This window comes from Oreochromis niloticus, linkage group LG6 (assembly GCF_001858045.2).
Source record: "Oreochromis niloticus isolate F11D_XX linkage group LG6, O_niloticus_UMD_NMBU, whole genome shotgun sequence".
In the NCBI taxonomy this organism is placed as follows: domain Eukaryota; kingdom Metazoa; phylum Chordata; class Actinopteri; order Cichliformes; family Cichlidae; genus Oreochromis; species Oreochromis niloticus.
In genome coordinates, this window is record NC_031971.2 from 14,794,538 (window position 1) to 14,816,864 (window position 22,327).

General features: G+C 38.2%; 2 protein-coding genes across 2 annotated transcripts; both read left to right on the plus strand.

Annotated features, from left to right (window-relative positions):
- The first annotated feature begins 2,663 nt into the window (after positions 1-2,663).
- frg1 (FSHD region gene 1) lies at positions 2,664-14,780 on the plus strand. Its single transcript, XM_003449694.5, has 9 exons — positions 2,664-2,806; positions 3,813-3,880; positions 4,148-4,270; positions 8,146-8,203; positions 8,537-8,651; positions 10,796-10,900; positions 11,145-11,236; positions 13,864-13,974; positions 14,629-14,780. The coding sequence occupies exons 1-9, from the start codon at positions 2,748-2,750 to the stop codon at positions 14,663-14,665; spliced, it is 768 nt and encodes a 255-aa protein (XP_003449742.1). The 5' UTR covers positions 2,664-2,747; the 3' UTR covers positions 14,666-14,780.
- A 2,069-nt stretch (positions 14,781-16,849) lies between these two features.
- asah1b (N-acylsphingosine amidohydrolase (acid ceramidase) 1b) lies at positions 16,850-21,901 on the plus strand. The gene is made up of 14 exons (XM_003449726.5): positions 16,850-17,025; positions 17,177-17,223; positions 18,529-18,619; positions 18,714-18,800; positions 18,911-18,989; positions 19,076-19,150; positions 19,253-19,298; positions 19,382-19,526; positions 19,652-19,706; positions 19,788-19,869; positions 20,317-20,448; positions 20,875-20,998; positions 21,116-21,172; positions 21,278-21,901. The coding sequence occupies exons 1-14, from the start codon at positions 16,957-16,959 to the stop codon at positions 21,365-21,367; spliced, it is 1,179 nt and encodes a 392-aa protein (XP_003449774.1). The 5' UTR covers positions 16,850-16,956; the 3' UTR covers positions 21,368-21,901.
- Positions 21,902-22,327: the final 426 nt, after the last annotated feature.

Below are 22,327 nucleotides of genomic sequence, written 5' to 3' on the forward strand. Positions count from 1 at the left end.
CTTCTCCACTAACAGCTAAAAGCCATACTTGAGAGGCAATTACAGAACTGGAACATGGATTTTGCTTTAAACAAGCTTTAAAGCAGGGAAGTGTCTATGGGTGGGCAAGGGTGGACACTGCCCACTAGGTGAAAAGTCTTGCCAACTCAGTAAAATCCTGTGTACATCCACCAAAAATGATACAATCACATGTTGCTAGGGACACATATATATTCACTGACTTGTTAACAGTGTTTCATGGAGGTTTATGACTGTTGCTTGATGAATTCAGTTTCAAAGTAAGTGCTGAACCAAAAACCTCCTTGTGATTCCTTTGGTTGTTAGCAGACTGCCACAGTTGGCTGTAGTTTTTAATGCTTACAAGAATTTGCAAACTACTAGCTCAGCTGTAGTAAAACTTCTCCGTTTCTGGTTTGCATTGCACTTTTCATAGTTTCATTACAGCTCAGAGAGTATCGGGTCAGTCTTTATAGATAAGTCCATCGCTTCCATGCAAACTGTGGGTATCCAGCAATACACTAGTGGTCAAAGCAATCAGAAGGAGACCTTTGATAACAGGTTGGGGAACATACATTTTTTCCCTAGCAACAGGTGATTACCAGGGGATTCCTGACTGGCCTGCAAACCTGCATGATTCGGAAACGAGCAGTCATTTTCCCAGAAACTGCCATCAACCTCCAGTAGCCACCCACAAATAGTTGGGGAATGCTCATGATCAGTGGTTTCCAGATGGTTGCGTACCAGTCTTAGCCTGTATGACTGTGACTGATTCATTTGATCCTACATTATAACGATGATTTTCACATGTTCATGTGAGTGCTGAAGTCTCCAAAGAGCTATGGAGGCCTCAGGCAGACCCTCTTCCAGGAAATTCACCAAAACACTCCAAGAAGGCCAGAAAAGGTCTGAAAAGCTGTTTGGCGTGTATGCACAGACAACAGTCTAAACCTTACCCTCCATGACTCAAAGTCATACAGAAGTGGCTCTCTCGCTGCTTCCGGGTCAGGAAACAGGGGACTCTTTCATAACCTCATTTTTGTTCTTGCCCTCCAAGACAATCCAAATACTCACCAAAAAATAAGATCTCAGCAAAATCTCTGCCCTAAATATTAAAAAACAATCCTAACTAAAAGCTTGATGGTCTGTTGATATGGAAAACACGATAATTCATGTATCTTTAAAAAATGACCACCAGAATGTTCTTCAATCTGGCAACCAAAACGATTTTCTTAATATTAAACTCTTATCAAGCTTTTTAGTGATTTTTTTTTTTTTTTTTTTTATCAAACCCCCCCCCCAAAAAACCCACCCACATATCTTCTTATGTATTAATATGTGGGACATTTGTGTTGCAGCAGCGTGCTGCAACTGGATGTTATTGTTACTTTTATGCTCGGGTCCTAAAGTATCAGTTAGTGTGTTACCATTTCATTTGACATCGTCCTTATTTACTTCATTTTAAGGACTTTAAGCTTAATCACTCAGCTCTCTCAGTACAACTTATGACTGTTTAATCCCATCAGCAGCAGGGATTGCTGTCAGAGTATTACTGAATTTGACAAATGACAGAAGCAGTACAACTGGGATTCACTTCTGGGTAAAATGTTGATTCATGATTTCTGAAAACCCTACTTTCCAACTTCCCTCAAGCTTACAGGACTTTGCTAAACAGATTAATCTTCCACACTCAAAATCAACTTTTCCTCAAGCGCAGCAACACAAGGAGTTTCACTGAGGCATTACAGCCATTTCACTATTGCATCAGTCAACAAGTTTTGTGCCCTGATGGCAAGTTAAGATGGTTGCAGAAGTTGTGTGTTCTACAGAGTTCTTGCCAGCTCAGTTTTATTGCATTAGGCAGATAGCACAAGATACTGTGTAATTTATTTTACTTCTTGACAGTATCCACAAATGATTTATTACTTCCTGTCATGGTCATTCCTGCTAATGAGGCATCATTAGCATACACAGTTACATAAGGACATCTGCCAGAGGTCAGCAGCACCAACCCAGTCAACCACGCCTCCTCCACCTACCCTGATTGGTGTCTTTTTATGAATTTGTGAGAAGGGTCTTATGGGTTTGACTCAGAGACCATTTAACATTTTCGTGTGTGTGTGTGTGTGTGTGTGTAAAAAAAGAGACAAATGCCACTTTTTCAGATCCTGACTGTGTATATAAAATTATATGGCATATAAAAAAAAGAATTTATTACCTAATAAATGACAAAGAGCAAAGTTTATTTAGTGTGATGTGAGTCTGGGAGAGATTTTATTAATGATGTTTCTAAAGTAGTTTAGCCTGACTGATTACTGAACTGTGATTATCTGTCAAAATGCTTCTGTACTAATTTGTATATTTGCAAATGTAGTACAGAATAAAAAAAAAATTATTTCATGTTAAATAATGCAATTTTATATACTAACATTCAAAAATTTTGAATGTCATACCATTACAACAGTATTGCTGTACTAATTGCACATTATATTCTGACCACACTCTACCTTTTTCTACAGAGTACTTATATATACTTAATTTAATTTGTTTTTCTATGATTAGTATTCTTGTACTTTAGATTAGTTGTATATATTTACTACGATAGCAGGTAGAAATATTTCATTCATTTGGATTTACAAGCTGTATGGGCTGAACGGTCAGGTTCAGAATGTTACTTCGCAGCCACCGTACTTTTCTGCACGGGAAACGGCGTTTGTTTGTTGTGTTACCTGTTAACATTAGCTAAAGACATGGCGGAATACACACACGTAAAATCTACCAAACTGGTTTTGAAAGGTCATAATAAAGGGTAAGGGCTATTTTTGCTTTGTGGCATTACCCGATGCCACCTCAACTACTTTTCGGGGCTTATTATGTGCTCTCTTCTCTGCTAGCTTTAATTAATTCGCTAGGCTAGGCTAACAGAAATGCTACAAAGAAGAAACTAACCTCTTAGCCCGTAGTTAACCAACATATCTACAATCTTTAAGGTTGGACAGGAACGTTTTTGAAAAGAGGGCTTTGCAAGTGAAATAATTACCAGTCAAAATAAACGGAAAGATTTAAAGATGGCGTGGTGTTAAACCGCCAACCTGAAGGCTATCCTAAAGCATAAATTAACTGGAGTAACATATACTAATCTGTTAGCAATGTTAAAGAAAGTGTAAGTGAGAGAGAAAGAACTACAAAGAAAAAAAACAAAAACACATTATGCAGCATGACACTACAAAAATATCATATTTATTATAAGGAACATAAATAACTTCATAGACTGAAAGCTCCAAGCTATAGCTAAGACGCACTCAAAAATATTCGGAAACATTTGACTTGTTTGTATTTTGTTACATTTGTAAAACCAAACTCGTTTTTGAATTTGGGTTAAAATTCACTAGAGCTGAATACTTTTATGGAGAAACAGAGTCCTGAAACCCTTTATCCATATTAAATAATAAATGATAATATTTATTTGGTATTGCTTAGTATTTGGTATATAGTATTTAGTATTATTCCAGGAGAATGGAAGTTGCATTTCAAGGAAAATGCTTGGATATTGCAAGGTCTGTTTTGTAATTAAATGTAGCTACTCTACAAATTAAGACATTTTTTATTTTTTTGTGTGGGAAAAAATAATAAAATACTAAAACAAAGCTGTCTGCCTATTTACTTGACACAAACATTTTCTTTACATAGGAATATGTATATATGTATTGTAATAACTTTGTAGCTGGCAGGGTAAAATATACCCACATTAATTTGTCTATTAAGTAGAGCTCATTAAGAAGCTGATCTTTTCCATCTTGATATTAATCTCACAGGAAAAAGAAGAAAAACAAAGATAAGAAAAGAAAAGCCACAGATGAAGAGGAAAGGCTTGATATTGTTGGTATGTATATCTTCTGTATTTTACGTTAGTATTTTGTCCACTAAGCAGTCAGTGTTCTTTGAGCATACAAACAGCTAAGATGATGTGTGTTTCAGATATAAAAAAAGAATAAATTAGAGGGGTCTGCTCAAACTCATTCAAACATTAACATTCGTGTTACATTCATGACTGAAGGAATATATTCTTCCCTACTGTTAATGTCTCTCAAATTCACAGTAGTGCCATGCATTATTTAAGCTCTGACATGGACCTTTTTTTTTTCACTAGGTGGCTGGTGGTCTGTAAGCGGCTTTGGAGAAATTACAGGAACAGTTGCCATAGAGATGCAGAACAACTCATACATCCATGCCCTGGATACCGGTCTCTTCACACTCGGTTCACCACACAGAGGTAAGAGGAGAGACTGGGGTTACATCAAAATTTAACTCAGTTTTTTTCAAAGGTTCAGCTATTTCTGCAGCTCATGGCTTATTCTAGAGACAGTGGAAGTTATCAGCTGATAAATAGTGTAAAACTATTTGAAGTCTATGTTCCTGTGCTGTATCTATACAGCATAGGGCTAAATTTCATTCAAGATTTTTTGGGGGGTTTGTTTGTTTTAAGCGACATGAGACATTATCATGAAATCTGAAGTCAGAATTTAGATTGCTTCCCTCTTTAATTATTACTGCCACCAGCCTGAAATTTTCCAGACATTAGATCAGATTTGATTTACTCCAGAGACAAAGTACATCAGCCATTGTGCAAAGAAACTTGGAAGTGCTTAGTGGATAGCGCTAGGCTAGCGGTAGGCTGCCTGTACTAAGAACTTATGGATGAGGGTTTGGAATTTAATGTGGTTTAAAACAGACAGCAAGCTGGAATTATTTCTTCTCAGTCAGTAAGCAACAACACTTACCTGCTGTTATCCAGCTTTGTTTTCATATGACCTTAGCATGCTATTGAAATGTTATTGTCATTGTTTAAAAGCATATTCTTAGGCTTTTGTAATGCTTTGTACAGTAGCTTATTATTACAGTTAGCCATGTTGCTAATGATTGGCAGTCCAAACGCATGCCAACTAATACAACCGAAAGGTTAGCAAGTAGATCAAGTATCATCCACTAAGGTAATGCCAATATAAACAAAGAATATGTACATGGATACTCTTTTCCATTCTCCTCTTTGTATAAAAAGGAGTGTGTGAATCTAGGATTTAATTTTTAATGATATGATTCTTCCAGTTTGTGCTCATAGTTATTTATTTTGTGTTCATCACTCTGCCTGCTGTGTTCATTGTTGTTTTTATATTAGGAGGAAAACAGGAAAGTTATGTGATGTGGCACAACAGTTCCTGTTGAGTCACAAAAAGGAAAAAAGTTATCTATTGTAGATTTAACTGTAAGATCAGCTCCTAGGAACTGTGATTTAGGTTTCACTGGTGTCTATTTTTTTATTTTGTTTTGGGTCTTGTTTTGTTTTTTCTGGGACTGTATGAAGTCCGAACCAGAAGTTCCACCCTATTCAAGTTTTGTCCATTCCCTTTTGCCTTCCTTACTTTGGGGAAATGGACAAATGAAGCTGAATGTGGTGAGTTGAGTTTGAGGTGATTATGTGGATTTAAAAAAAAAAAAAAAAAAGCAGACATGTGATGGCAGGCCCCTCAGCTCAGGTTATTTGCACCTCAGATGTGGTCATTAAAGTAGAACTCTGCACTGGGAGCCTGACCCTGTCGCTGAATTTTTGGTATATGACCTCTTGACTTGTATGTTCGTGGTGGAGTGGAGCTCTCATCACCCTTAACTAGGGCTGTGCGATATGACGAAATATATCTGATGATGTAATTAAAACGTCTATCGTTTCATATTATAATGCTATCGTTTGTTTTGTGGTGTCGCAAAATACACTGTTTACGGCAATATTTTTAATCGTTTGGATGGTCACTACATGGATGCAGGCACAGAGAATACCAGCATGGCTAGTGGAGATGAAGCAGAACCAGGTTGCTCCAAACAGAAGGACCAGTCAAAACAAATCGAGGACCTTATTTCTAAACAAGGGGGTACATCTGTTCATGGACATGGTTTGGTTATGAAAAGTCTGGCACGGACGAGAAAACTGAACTATACAAATTATGCCACAAACCGGTCCCCACCACAGACAAAATGCAGTCATTTGCAAAGCATGCGGTAAAACTATTGCTGCAAAAGGTAGCAGTACCACAAATTTATTCCACCAGCTGAAAAGTCATCCACTGCAAAATGAAGATTGTTTTAAACTCTGCATGTCAACGTCTCCCCACACACCAAAGAAAACGTTAAATAAATCAGCTGTGATACCTGCGACTATTCCTCGTCAGTTGTTTTCATAGTCACTGTCTACACTTTTGTTTCGGTAATTTGAGGTTTATTGTACAATTTTTATATGTTATAAGCACAAAGGAGCACATTCTTAATTTCAGTTGTTTTATTTTTATGGCACTATATGGTTGAAAATAACATTTGTATACCACGTATACAATGTATATATAGCCAAAAAATGTCATGATATGTCATGTCGTCCAGCCCTACCCCTAACACAAAAATTTGCATCGCCCTCTCTCTGAGGTCTTATATGATCGGATGATAATTGTACATCTACTAACAGATTAAACAGTGATCATATTTTTCTGTATCAGAAAGAAAGCGCATAGTTATTTTTAGAATTGTTGTTTTATAATATATCAGTAGTGCTGCAATAGTCCAAAAGAGCTCCATATCAGCTCACGATGCTTTGCTTTGACAGTCATAATAGTAATAATTAACTGGAAGATTTTTTTTTTCTCAAGTGTCTGGAATTTTATAAACAAAACATTTCCTTATTTGCAACACATTCAGACTATTTTATGTGTATACTTATCTACATGATGTTGATTTCAGGAGAGGAAAATTGAAGAGCAGGATTATACCGGGGGGAGGGGGGGGGCACTGTGTACAGTAGGATATAAGTGGTTCTGCCTTTCATTTTGTTGTTTTAAATGAAGATGTAAAGTCTGCAGCTTTTTTCTTATTCCACGCTCGTACAAACCTGAGAAGCAAAAACCTAATCCGGGGTGAGGTTTACTGTAGGCTCCTGGATTCGCCTTCAGTCCACAAAGCAGTAATTACTTACGCAGTAAATCCAGACACCAGACTGAAAAGGCTGAACAGGGGTTGACTTGAGGAGGAGGATAGAGCCAACTCTGAGTTTTCACCCATTTCTGCCTTCAGGCACTTCTGAGGAAGCGCTTTTCATTGACACAGTCCTCCCAGAACAGAGACACTACTAACAATTAATTCAGACCACATTTATTGAGAACCTGTGAAAATGGCTGGAAGATTGAAAATTCCCTTAGTGGTTCCTCATCCTCTGCATGCGCAAACACCAATTTCCAGTAGATGAAAGAGGACACAAGCTAGAGCACCGAGAGGGAGATGAAAGATTTCATCGTCTTTACTGAGATTTCTCCACTGATGCCACTCTGTGGATGTTACAGCCTTTTAGAAAGCTGAGAAAATGTTCAATCACCCACAGGTCAACGGAAACATGCGGATGTTCTTTTAGCCACCCCACTGGGTCACAGTCAGACATATTCCAAACATAATCAGTGTGTCATATTTGTTTCTGTGTTTCATTAATGCATTCTTTAACATCTCAGACTCTGCTCTTCGTTGACCTGAATGATGGACTGTGAATTCCTCAAAGCTCTGACTGATTGTAAATGTCAGAAAGTAGCCTCATCTCAGGCACTGAGATCAGCGCAGCACTGCATAACCAGAGGGTTTGCATCATTTATGGAAAACATACATAAGTAAAATACGAAGCAGGTTCAAAGATGTTATAGTGTTAGAGGAGATTCTTTTGTTACAGAGTAAATATTTAATACTTAATCATAGTTTTGTTTGACAAATGCGTTGTTTTAAAATAATAAGATCTGTGTCCAGAATCTGATCACAAGTCTAAGATTTTTCCACAAATCCTGTATGTTACCATGTGTGATTATTAATTTGTTTTATTGAAACTTACATAGATTTGTCCTCTGTAATGGCTAGCTTTCAGGACATTAGATAAGGTTTTAAAAAAAAGTCCAACAAATATTGAACGTACAAACTGCAAATATTGAATTAGAATAAACTACATATAGGGTTAAAAAAAATGGAATAAAGCCAAGATTATAATGAGAGCAATAATATAACACTTAAACAGTCTAAAGAGGGCCACTGACACCTGTAAAATCTTTAAAAGGCAAACGTTGCTTTGTGTTTCAGATGATGAAGGACCAGATCCTCCCGAACAGTTTACTGCCATCAAGCTCTCAGACACACGGTGAGTATACAAAGATAAACTGCACATTGTTTTTCATCTTCTCACCAGTAGATTTATTACCCCATTTCTGCATTTTATATTAAGGATCTGTTTCTATTGTCAAGATGTACACAAGTAATTTACCAGCCCATGGGCAATCAATCCTTGAAGATACGCTGCCTGTTACAGAGCTATTTCTTATGCATTAGTTTCAGTGATAGATCTCAGATTCATACACTAATGTTATTGAACTATTCTTTTCACAAAGAAAAATATTGTGTAGGGAACGTGTTTTGAATATTAGATTAGCCTTTCTTACAAATCTGTTTAGTTTTTTCTTTTTTGCTGTTGCAGGATAGCCTTGAAGTCTGGATATGGAAAGTACCTCGGCATCAACTCTGAGGGTGTGGTGATGGGGCGCTCTGATGCCATTGGCTCCAGGGAACAATGGGAACCAGTCTTGCAGGATGTGAGTAAATCTTCTAATCGATGTAGGCCACCAGTTCATTAATGATATGCAGAGCTGCTGTTTGAGTTTCTTTCTAGTCCAGTCAGTTTTTTGCAGAAAACAAACGCCTCTTTTCAAGATTCCAGATTGGTAGCTTGAGTAGTTCCTGGTGGTGATAGAAAATGTGGTTTAATCCCACAGGTCACAAAACTATTGATTTTATTATTAATGTCAATTTCAGTTATTCTGTCAGACTCATGTTGCACATATTTGAGTCTGCCAGCAGCAGGGCTGTGAAAGAAGTTTGTTACCTCATGAAGAGGTGTGTAGCGTGCTGAATGCAGCTCACTGTGGCTTCTGCTCATTGTTTTTTATCTTGTACTTATATAAAACATGCTGAATACTACAGCCATACTGTGATAAATCCTGACACCTATTGAATTTTCTGTCATTATGTCAAAATATAACTCAACCCACCAATTAAATGCTGCAGCTGCCGGGAACGTTCACATTGCATTAGCAGTAAGTTGATACGGCCTTTGTTTGTTTTTGTTTAGTTTTCTTTTTGTTTTTGCTGTTGGCACAGATACCCAGTTTGTATTATTGCAAGTCGTGACTGAACATCTGACATTTATTTTGAAAATTAGAGTGCTTGATCTCACACTACAGCATCAGCATAATAGGCCAAAACAAGCAGGTGCAGCACCCACACTACCCCTCCTCTTCCTTTGTGTTTCATTTACATCCACCTGGAAGCTTGTGACAATCCAACCGAAAACCAACCCGTCGCTATATAATACAATAAATGTCCCTAGCAAGTTGTCGTCAAGTAATTTCACTTGTACAATTGTTTTCCTTTTGTGGCTGAATGCTCTCTGACTTCCTATTTTTTCATTGCCGTGTTAGAAGAGACTCTTTTTAATAAAAGAGACAGTGTTTTCAAAGGAACAAGGTTCATATAGATATGGATGGCCAGGCTGCCGAAACATAGAATAGAAAACCTTAGATACTTTATTCTCTGCTAATGAAGCTATCACTCCACTAAATCTAGTAAATGGTTGTGTTGGGTTTATCGAACCCTTTTAGATAGAGTACACCAGCCAGATTTAACTGCTAAAGGCACTGGATTAAAATAAGAAAAATAATGATTATGTCATAGTTTCTAATTGCCTTCATTATCAAAGTGGCTGCCAACAAACACTGGAGGGACCCTGGCGTCTTACTTTTAATTGGTGTGCAGCCTTTTAGTCCCTTTACTGTCTGACTTTATACTCTGAAGAGATGATTTGGTTAAAAAGGCAGTCGCACAAATTTAATCAGTGCATTTATTAGCCCGCTAGCAGCAGCATCACTGTGCAATGAAGTGCAGAGAACACGTGCATGTGAAGATAGAAATCTAAACAAAGATAACAGGCTAAATAAAGATAAAAATGAAAACATCAGATAATGCTGTGAACACCAAGTTGCTCTACAGATCGCACTTACACAATTAATTGGATAATCAATAAGCTAATCAATAGATAGTACGATAATAGACTAAACAATTAGTGGTCTGATAAGACATTTGAATATATTTACTTGGGTTCTCTCTTTTTTTCATATGTTTTGTATACATTTTTTTTTTACTCAGAATACCATAAACACAAAGGTTTTTAGGAAAAGTTTCTACCTTCAAACTTGCAGAAGAATGATAAATGTTTTTAATAAGAACTTTATATTCCTGAAATTTGTAAATATTTGTCTCCGTGAGTGCCATGTTAGTGTTTGAAACACAACATGCATATTTTATGGTTGTGTCACTTTGTGTAAAAGGATAGTTTATGTTTTAGTTTCTCTGTTTTGTTTTTGTTTAACCAGCCCCAGAGAGCCCTGCTTCATACATGCCTCTCGACTGACATTAAGCCCATGGGAGATGGCATTTACCTGAAGTTATGAGCAACTAGCTCATTATACAGAAAGCATCTACCTTATCACTGTAGCGCGCTGCTTGCCTTCATGCTTTGTTGAAACTATAAACAAGCTGCCCAGCACAACCTTGAAACTCTTTTGCATCAAATATTGGGCAACCTTTCATGCCTGTCACAACAACCAATCCCACTGCAATTCTATCTAATCTACACCCCCCCTCCCCCCATCTCCTGTGTTTTCTTTCTGTTCTGCTTCAGGGCAAAATGGCTCTCCTGGCAGCAAATAGCTGTTTCATTTCCTACAGTGACAACGGGGACATTGTGGCCAAGAGCAAGACAGCAGGGGATGGCGAAATGGTGAAGGTGATGTATAAATAGTGTTCTTCCACAAGGTTGCATGTTAATCCTTTGATTTTAAGCATGCAATCTCTGTAGGGGCCTGACTGTTAAGAGGGAAGGGGGAAAATGTTGTGACCTCACTTCATGGAGTTCAAGGTATTGATATGTAACGCACCACTTCCCCCCTCCTCCGCTCTCTCTCTCTCTCTCCCTCTTTCTTTCTTCTTTCTCTTTGTTTTTTGTTTTTTTCCCACTGGACGAAGAACAGATCCGAACTTGTGCAGAACGAGAGGTCAAGCGTAAAGATGACATTGCAGATGAGGACAGGGGCAACGTGAAGTCCTGCGAGGTCAATTATGTGTACGTAACCTCTGCTGTTTATAAGCGGTGCTTATGAAATGTGTAAGCAGCCCAAACAAAGACTAATGAAGGAAAAACATTGAGTTCTCTTATATTTTCTTTGGATTCTTCTCCATTAAAAAGGTTATCATAAATTAGAATAAGTAAATGTTATAATTACCTGTTATTCTTTGCTAAGTTCGGTAGATGCTTTTGTGCTCCATTAATGTGAAGTTTAACTAGAAGTTTCTGTTCTCTTTCAAAATAGGCCAGTGAAAAAGAGGACGTTGTAGTAGGACGTTGTAGTCCATGTTTCAAAGGTGACCAGAAAAAGTGGCTGCATGTACCACAGCTCACTACTTAAAAAAAAAAAAGCTTGTAACAAGCAGTGAAACACAGATAAGCTGATGTGCTTATGTGAGGTGTTGCAAGATGGTTAAAAAGATAGGAAAAGAGGGATATCTGACCGTTTTTTTTACTCCTGCAGCAAAGCTATAGATATCAGTCAGTATGAATTCTCATTGATAAGCTACTCAAAAAACAATATAGTTAAACTAGTTTCACCTTCAATGTTTACAACGTCATAAAAACATTAAATTTAAAGGCATTCATTAAGAGGTACCAGGTACTTTTTTAGTACCTACTTTGCTGGGTTTCCAAGTGAGTGGAGTCGCAAGCCACTGATTGGCCAGCCAGTGGCATCACTTAACGAGTGAAAGCAACTTTTTCATTTTTGAAACCCAACAACAAGGGAAATAGCAGCACAAAAACCAACACCATGTCCTTGAGTCTGACTAAAAGCTGTAGACCGAGGAGCAGGTGTACCATCGCCTCAACGTTCTCCATTGTTTTGTTGTGTTTGTGTCACATACAAATGACACGAAAAGACTTTTGGCCATGTTGCTACGACGACCTGACACACATTGAGGTGGTACTCAATTGTAATGGAAAACAACCAAAACCGGATCGAGCCGAGTAGGTACTAGTGGAAAACAGGGATAACATTTCTTTTATATGACATATCATTTAGAATATTTCAGCGTAAGTAAATCATCTGAACCCCGACCACACTGCTGGTCACAACTTCTCGATGTTCCAAACAGTGAGCTGCATCTACACATGATGCTTCAGTTTCAGAGGTTAGAAGACTGAAAAATGCCCAATTTAAAATTGTTATGTTAGAAAAGGCCAAAGCTTAATCCCCTTTGGGTTAATCCCCTCTGCATCCACACAGGAAACGATTCGTGGCAATGTCACGATCAGAGATCATAGAAAACCACTGCTTTCGGTTTGGTGATGATGTCACTACAGTGGAAACACACTAGCAACCAGAGGTTGGGAGCTCTCAAGATAAACTTTAGCACAGGATACTGGTGATTGGCATATGGCAGGGTAGTAAATACATTCAGAGGGTTGCCTAGACAACCCGAGCCTGGACCAACCATCAGCTTTAAAATGATCATCATCTTCTTCCGTGCCATTTTCTGTAAATCATAAAATCTGCTTTGATACGCTTTCTTTGTAAAAATTCATACTGCTAATAGAATTTGTCTTACAAGCTCTTGATGCTTCCTGTCAGTAATTCAATTTTATATTTTGCAAGAATTTGACATTTTACAGTTTCAGCAGAGCACCATCTGCCTCCCCAAAACCAGGGAGGAAAATAAAAGAAAACAAACAGTAATTTTTTTATCCTCACAATTATCTTCATGTGTCAGTCTCTACTGACAAGATTTGGACAGCAGAAACACTTGCCTGGGTGTGAGGAAGATCACGCCTTAAAGGATCTGCCTCATCAATCCAATGCCTTTAAAGGCGCAATTGATAGTCTGCTGTAAAAGCGTGATGAGAAGGCAGGCAGTGGCGCATTTTCGCTTCCAATGCTTCAAGTGTTTTATATACAGCCTGTCTGTGGCCTATTAAGTTCCGGGCAATATGTCTGAAGCTGTGTTTTTTTTTGGTTTTTTGCTTGGCATGCTTTGGCTTTCGTTGGCCACTCTATTATTTGTTTTAGATGAATGCGGGGGAAATGGACTCATCTTGCTGACATGTTGATAATGGCTGCCCTTGAGCCTGTGTCTTGATGTAGTGTTTAGCGTCTGAAATGCTTTTCAGGATGGAGTGCGCCTTGGGAACGGCAAAATGCAGGCAGAAGGGGAGAGAAAGTAAATATCAGAGAGGTTTCCGACACACTGCCGCGCTTGTTTATGAAGGTTTTGTCTGAGATATTTAAGTATGTTGTTAAGGTGGCTTATGTTAAAATGAGGGATTATTTGAAGCTTTTTTCCAGGGACTTTATGATATTCAGGTGAAGCTTATTCAGATGCACAGCAAAATGTATTAATTAGAGGGGAAATCCTACTACCCACTTTAACGCTTCCAGCCGCTGAGTATTTAAATAAGAGCACTGTATGTGTGGTCGCTGGTGGCAGCTGGTAGGCTTAACCACTCAGCCTTTTGCCTTTTAGGTGCCACTGTCAACATTTAGATAATACCTGGGAGCATTATTTGGAATTATTTTTTAAGGTTTTAGCTGCTTATAAATCCTTGATGTCATTGAACATTTCTGTGTGTGTGTGTGTGTGTTAATTAGTGAGTTTTTTTTTCTAATACCATTATTAATGTGTGTGTGTGTATGTGACTTACAGGAAGAAGTTTCAGAGTTTTCAAGATCGAAGGCTCAGGGTTAATGAGGGCGACGCCACTGTCCTAAAGAAAGCCAGGACGGATGGAAAATTTCACGAAGCTTTGCTCGACAGGTGTGAAAATAAGTGTATTATATCCTTACTGTCAGCCACTTACGCTTCTTTTAATGAGTGCTCTCTGTTAAGGGATCTTCTTTCTCAAACGAGTGTTTATACAAGAAGTTATTAAATTCAAAGTGCCAGAGGAGTGTTTTATGTAAAAAGAAAGCGCTCAGGTACTGCAGAGGCCTGTGTGTTCACACACTGTGTAATACAAAGCAATGAAAAGGTGGCATTCAAGATCAGCATGTGTGCATTCAAAATCCACTTTATACCTGCACTTCACTTCTTTTTGTGATTCCCTTTCAAAGATAAAGCTGATAGCAGTTTTAGATCTCTAAATGAAGATTTGCTTTGGAAAAAATCTCAGTTGAAAAATTCAAGTGGGATTCAAGGGTTTAGAAAAAAACTGGAGAGTATTGATATGTTTGTTTCTTTTCTGATTTAGTTTTTTTACACTGAAATTTTCTGAGGTTTTATCCTACTTTGGTGTGTTGGTGTAATCTATATCTACTCTTATAGTATATAAAGTCTTACACAAATCAGTTCTCTATAGTTACCATTTAGAGCTGTTTTTAAATTCAGTGTATTCTAACCAATGAATTAATACACATATTATTTGCACTGACTGTAACCCTGAATATAACATGTCCTTTTTTTTTATTGCAGGCGAAGCAAAATGAAAGCAGACAGGTACTGCAAGTGAAGAATGTGGATTGCTGTCATGCCTTTGTAAATGTATGCATTTTATAGATTTGATCATATGACATGGGATTATGACTGTGACTGTTTTATGTATTTTGAATAAACTTTTAATGTTTTGTTTTGTGTCCTTTTTTACAGCCATGTTCATCTTTGTGAGATCCTTTGCTTTGCTCTGGAGTAAAAATTGTGTCTAATGTTTGTGGAATGCTTTTGCAACCTTTGATAGGAATCAAATGGCCTGTATAGTGATATTTAATATATGAACTATGAAGATTATTTAGTGGGAAATTAACTACAGGCTGATGTTTAACTAAGCTTTAATGAAAGGCAGCAATACCTAATTTGTTAATCCATAACTTAGTTTGACAGTACTCTGTGTGCTTCAGTATTTGCAATGACTTTATGCAACAAGGTTACATGAATGCAACTCAAAAGAGGTAGTGAATTCACTTACACAACTCAGCATGTGTTTTACCCTCCACTGCGGGCATTTATCCTTTTGGCCTATTGATGCGTTACTAAATGGGTGCACTGGGCACATGCCCAAGGATTATGGGGGGATAGACATTACACGTTTTCACCTGCAAAATATTGGTGTGAATGAAACTTAGTCTAGAATGAGCTATAAAATGAATACAAACTGTTTCAAAATCAAACAAAGATGCTTAAGTACCAAAAAGACAGAACACTACAAGGGGATGCAAATCAGTTACAAAATACTTCTTTTGTATCAGGGCAGTTCTGGTGCTGTCACTGTTCTAGGATCTGTATTCATTTCAGTTCACCCCCCATAGTTAGACACATTAGTGGCCAGATATTTTCTTAAATGTATCCTCGCTTGTTGAGTTAGCCACAACCTGATTGTTATCCATAGTCCCTACCTGTAGTCAGAATTATAAACAACCTTTAGAAAAAAAACTGTCAGCATTACAAAGATGAAAAGAAAGCAAAACAACAGACATATAAAACAGAAACCATAGAAGGATAAAATCAATGGTGACAAAACTGTTTATCAGTCAAGCATCTTTTTAACTGTGTTTAAAAGCTGTAGCTGGTCTGCTGTCTAATACTGATTTGTATAGAGCTCCACTGTTGCACAACCTTTACAGAAAATGCACAGCGACCACAAGAGCTCTGCCTCAAAGGAATAATACAGGCCTGTTAAACGTCTTTGATTCCTGTTTACACTGGCAATGAAGTAACTAAATGTTGAAGAAGCCACATTAGGTAATTTTCTTATAAATAGGACATGACCATATATATAAGTACATATATATATACATATGTATACATACATATATGCAGTCAGGGGTTGTTTCCATACGGAAGTGAAAAAGGACACGTGTGATGATTTGCATTTATTTTTCTCATGTGACAGCCACTTATGAATAGAGATGGGTAGTAATGCGTTACTGTAATCCGATTACTTTTTTCAAGTACTTTGTAAAGTAAGGGTTTACTATTGCAGGTGAAAATAGACTTAAGAGCGACAGGACTTAGTGATCCTGAATTTTTGACTTTATTTATGTTTTGCTGTGTAAAATTTTTTATTTTGTATGCTGGAATATGGAGAAAATAGGTTTAAATGTTAAACAAATTTCTTCAAGTCAGAGAATGTTTCATATAATTTCATTTTTACTTGATGCAAAAAAGTTAAAAGATTCAAATTAATAAAACAAGTTTTAAAAAGACTTTTTCATTTGATTTAATTGTATATAAAGGTTTATGCAGAAAAAATAGAATTGGGCTGAAAGGTCTACTGCTATATAACGTTTTCAGGTTGTGCATCACGTTTTTAGAAAGTAACAAAGTAATGAAGTAACTAAATACTTTTAAAAATAAGTAATCATGAAAGTAACGGGATTTTTTAATATATACATATATATATAAGTGTATCATAACTGGCTGTCACATGAGAAAGATAAATGCAAATCATCACGGGTGTCCCTTTTCGCTTCCGTATGGAAACAACCACTGTCCTGTCATAGGGGGGGTGTTTTATAGCACTTTAATTATTCTGTAATTGCTTTGTTCACGTCTCTCGCTTGGCAACCAAAAGCCATTTTAATTGTGCTGTTTTTATCCACACAGAAGACGTGTGGGATTCGTGTTTCCCTGCATTTATTAATGGAAAGGGTGTTTAATACATTCTCGAGCTTTTCCTGTTTCCCCTCGGCTGTGCAAAAGTCAGTTCGCCGTCATGGGATAAACAGCAGGAACTTCCGCAGTAAACTTAACGAAACAACAAACCGAGCTGGACATTAGAAAGCGGTTTGAGGTAGATCTTCTGAAATGGGTCCCGGTGTGCTTCTCGTTTTAGCGGCTTCGTTCTGTGTCGTATGGACACAGTATGTGCCTCCGGTAAGCGACATTTCTCTAACCACACTAACACGCTGTGTTATCAAAGCTCGACTGTTGTCTGACTGCATTGTTTTCAATAATGTTTGAACCATAAGACACAGTGTCCTTCTCTCCCGCATATTTACTGCTGTTACTTTTCGTGTGTTTGCAGTATACAGAAGACTGTCGGGCGGACATGTATCCACCGAAAGGCCCCACGTATGTCGCATTATTGTGTAGCTGTCATGTAAATGTTTTTGAGTTGTTACAGAAACTCCGTGATTCGCCTGGTAGCTGAGTCACTGCTGTGTTTGATAACAGCCCTGCTTCGTAATGAGCTCTGCTGCTTTCACTTACTCCTCGTAAATTTGTTAGCCGCACATGAATCCGTAGACAATACTTTGTATTATTTGTTTATGCAATTTTATTACTGCCACTGGTCCTAAGTGAGCTGTGGGCGAGCTTTCTTCCCTTTTTGTGTATGTGTCTTAACAGTACACTAAAGCTAAAACTGCCAATAATGAATATAGATAGCAGCGATCAGGACAACACATGCATCAGATACTTCACCTTTGAAACTTTATCCACAGAGTTTTAAAGGTCTGGCTATAAGGGAAGTGTAAGAATTATTGTTCTTTGCCACCATTCTTCAGTAATCAGGTCCAACAAGTTTTGATGAGGACCCCCTTAGATGTGTGGATACCCCTACCCAGGAATTTAAAAAGACAATTCAATTCACTAATATTTATACAGCGCCAAATCACAACTGCAGTCACCTAAAGGTGCCTAAAGGTGCTTTAATTCTAACAATCAAACCTTTAGGGAAGCACTTAATGACAGTGGGAAGGAAAAACTCCCTTTTAACAGGAAGAAACCTTTGGCAGAACCAGGGAGGGGCAGCCATCTTCCATTACTGGTTTGGAGTGAGGGGAGGGAGACGGGGCAAAAAAACACAAGACAACAACAATAGCAAAATGGATGTACAAGTTAACAGATACCAAATGGTAGTTTATTTTCCCCTAAAGCCTTAAGCTCATCCTGAAATTTCCAGCAGTACATCTTGAGGCACATTTGCCAACTTCAGAGATCAAACAAATGATGCAAAAATGACCCTTTACCCTTCAAATGAATCTGATTTTAAACCCAACCACGTGAGGGGTACCACAAGCCAGTGTACTCGTAGTGTCGATACCAAGGCCAGATAAATGGGGAGAGTTGGATCAGGAAGGACAAAATCTTTGTCAAATCACTCATGATGGCAAGGATAGAGTGAGGTGGAGGAAGATGATCCACTGTGGCGAACTGTAAAGGGACTAACCGAAAGAAGAAGTAGTTTTATCCAGCCATTTATCATTTATGTCATCATATCTTCAACTAGTTTTTCACTCACTTTATTAATTCTTAACCAAATCATTAATGTATTAGAACCCGCTTAGCTGCAATGAACAATAATGCTGTGAATGGAGGCTTACCACTAAAAGCAGGGGAGTAGTGTCGTTTTTAAATCTTTTGCTTTCTAATCAGGTTCAAAGGAGCCGTCAGCTGGTACACAGTGGACCTCGACTTACCGCCCAGGAAGAGATGGTCGGCTGTGATTACTGACAAAAAAACTGATGTAAGAGCGTTGGAAAACATTTCACAATATTGCTCCGAGTCCCAGGAAAAAAAAAAAAAAAAGCACATTAAACTCGTGATCTTATTCTCTTCAGCTGGTCAACATGATTGAAGCCATCAAAGAGTTGGCTGACGCTTTAGTGCCGAGCGGAAAGCTGATAGAGATGGTCGACATTGCACTGGTGAGTGCTGTCTTCTCTTCTCCCACTTCCCTGATATATACTCTGTTTTTTCTTTTTTTTTAAATTTCATCTCAAGTGTTTCTGATTGAATCCTTTGCAATGTTTCACAGCCTTTAATGGTGGACACACTTCCAAGCCCGTTCAATGAAGAAATCAGAGGAATTGCAGCCGCTTCAGGGGTTCCTCTTGGTAAATAAATGAATTGAAGAAAAGTAGTCGTCTCTCTAGTAAGCGAAAAATAAAATCCAAATAATCTCTGTTTTCGTCATTCTTAGGTGAAGTCGTCTTGTTTAACATCTTCTACGAGGTGTTCACCGTGTGCACGTCGATTGTTGCAGAAGACAAAAAGGGTAAGTGGGCTGATTTTTGGAGTTGAAGTGATTTTTTTTTTTTTTTTTTTTTTTTTGTTTAATAATTTACTGAAACACTGTTGGGCTTTGGCTTTTTTTCAGGTAACCTCATTCATGGCAGAAACTTAGACTTTGGTCTATTTATGGGGTAAGTTTATCAGTTTCACAGTTTTCAAATTTTAAGCCAAGTCTTGCCTCAGATGGGTTAAAAGAGCGTGTTCTTCTTGAAAGCTGGGACGTGAAGAACAAGTCGTGGATCATTAGCGAAAAGCTGAAGCCTCTCGTGGTCAACCTCGACTTCAAGAGAAACAACCAGACGGTCTTCAAGTCGACAAACTTTGCCGGTTATGTTGGCATGCTCACCGGCATCAAGCCTGTGAGTCATTTAGTAGCACATCTGAGGACTCAATCGGCATAAAACATTATTTAAGGCAGCAGAGTTGCCTATGCTCTTTGTAGCTGTGGAAGTACAGAAGATTAAAAGGAAAGTTTCTGTTGCAGAACATCTTCACCCTGACTATGAACGAGCGCTTCAGCCTCGATGGAGGATATATTGGTGAGCTTTTGGGGTTGTACACATGTTCAAGATAAGATGTTTTGTGATTGTTTGTCAAGGTGTTGATCTGCTCTCATGCAGGAATCCTGGAGTGGATCTTGGGACAAAGAGATGGGATGTGGATGAGCTTTCTCACTCGATCAGTCCTAGAAAATGCAACCAGGTATTCTTTGATACTTAAAGCAGTTTTTTTTGGCCACTAATGAGCACCAAGTGTAGAAGTGGGAGGCAGTGAAACACTGCAGTGCCCGACTATAACAAGACAAAAGTAGATTTAAGTAGAAGATTAAGTTTTGCTGTTATTTGGTACGCAGTGCATCCACTGTTTGATACATCTTAAGGATTTCGATGGCACTGTTAGTAATAAATTAGTTTTTTAGCGATGACCTCTCCTTTTGAGTTTTTGAAAAATAAAGCATAAGAACACCAGAATATCATAGATTATAAATCAATGAAAGAAATCCTATTAAAATCATTAGAAAATAAAATTCTTTCATTGGAAAGAAAGTTTCACTACAACATAAGAATTGAGTTAAAGCGCATTGTAGTTTCTTTGTGGTGAATCCGTTTCTGCGAAACAATATTTATTTTGTATTTTTTCCATCTCCAGCTACGAGGAAGCTAAAAGTCGGCTGGCTCAGACCAAGCTGCTCGCTCCAGCCTATTTCATCCTTGGAGGAAACAGCACAGGACAGGGCTGCATCATCACCAGGTCTAGGCTGCTCAGCATTGATATCTTGGAGTAAGTACTGTTGCCTAGATCAAGGCCAATTAATATTAAGTGTGTTGAACAACACAGAACCTTGTATTCTTGGATAAAGGGATGATAGATCACCCTCATGAAGTCCTGCAAAATCTCACTGATCGATATATGACCTACTGATAAATACATTAGAGGGTCACTGAGGTACCCAGATCCTGATCTGCAAGCAACGGGCTGGCAGCTTTAAAGCAATGCATGACAACGCAACGCTTCCTGTTTGTACACCGCTTAAGGCGCTAAAATCCAACACACAGCAAAAGTACTGGATCATGAGTCAGTGACGCTGCTTTCCTCATGCTCTCATGATTGTTGCTTAACTAGCAGCTGAGGTCGGATGGTAAACAGTCCAGTTACTTGCTGTAATTGCGTGTCACACACTGAAGTTTTGATCAACTTATTCCTCAGGATTGATCTGAAGCTGGGCCGGTGGTACGTCCTGGAGACAAACTACGACCACTGGAAGGACCCTTTTTTCCTGGATGACCGCAGGACTCCGGGCATGAAGTGCATGAATCAGACCACACAGACTGTGAGTACTGAAGACGCCCACTTCCTGTCCAGAACTGACAAAATTCTGTCAGAAACCTGGCTTTAGGTCTGAGTCTCTTACCACCTTTTGATCATTTCTTTTGTTTTATTTAAATAGAACCTCTCAGTGAAGACTATGTATGATGTGCTGTCAACCAAACCAGTGCTGAATAAGGTGAGCATTTTATGATTGCCGGGACTTATAAAATTAAAGACTACTGTACTTTGATCGGCTGTAACGACTTTTTCCTCCTCCCTCCTTGATTTACTTTCTTTCCAGTTGACCACATACACGACACTGATGCAGGTCTCTCAAGGCAAGCTGGAGTCCTACATCAGGGACTGCCCCAACCCATGCATGCCGTGGTGATCCTCTAGATACTGAATCCTGATCAGTTTGGAAGTGCTTCCTGGCACAGAGACACTCAACTGATCCTTTGGATAAAACTCTAAGCTTTTGTACAGCGACCAGTCACCTGATCCAGTTTCATGTCACTCCGGCATTTGTTTTCCAAGCAGTTTAGTAATACTTTCAACTCCAAGAATCCCAAATCCTTTTTTTCCCTCTTCTAATATAAAAGAGAATCGTGCCTCATTTTGTTTTTCCACTGTAATTATTTGTATTTTAGGAGGAGACTAAGTGTGTGTGTGTGTGTGTGTGTGTATATGTATATGTGTGTGTATGTATGTAACACAACCAAAATGTCAGTTTATTTGTTAAATGTGTCAATTCCAGCTCACTCTTGTCAAATACTTCAATAACAGTTAAGTTAGAGGAACTTAAGGATCTGCCACCACATGACTGACATGTTAGACACTGACAATGACAAACGTGCATCGGTACTGAACTACTTCCTTTTTCACTGTTTTAAATGATGAGTATTAAAAGAATTCTAACAATGAATGCTCTCCTGTTTTTAATTTAAAGGACAGTCCAACCTCTAGTGCTACTTATCCACCTAAATTGTTTTGATGTTAACTGTCCACTCTTGGAGATACTGGCTATAAATGTTTCTTCTGACTATAACTGAATTAGAGGGCCCTTAGTTGTTAATGCAACAAACCAAACAAAAAAAAAAAAGGCATTTCAGGCAGGCAAAGTTTTGTCTTGTCTAAATCCACCAACCAGGGAAAAAAAAAGTCTAGATGGCCAACAGCTCAGCTCATTACATTATTACATCCTGTCACACTTTCATGAGCAGACCTCCTCCTGCAGAATAATACAACTCAGTATTTTAGAGAAGGCAAACATCCCGAACTGGAAACTTCATGCTCAAACAATCTGCATGAATAAACTCTAAAACAGGCTGGAGAAACAATATTTCTGTAT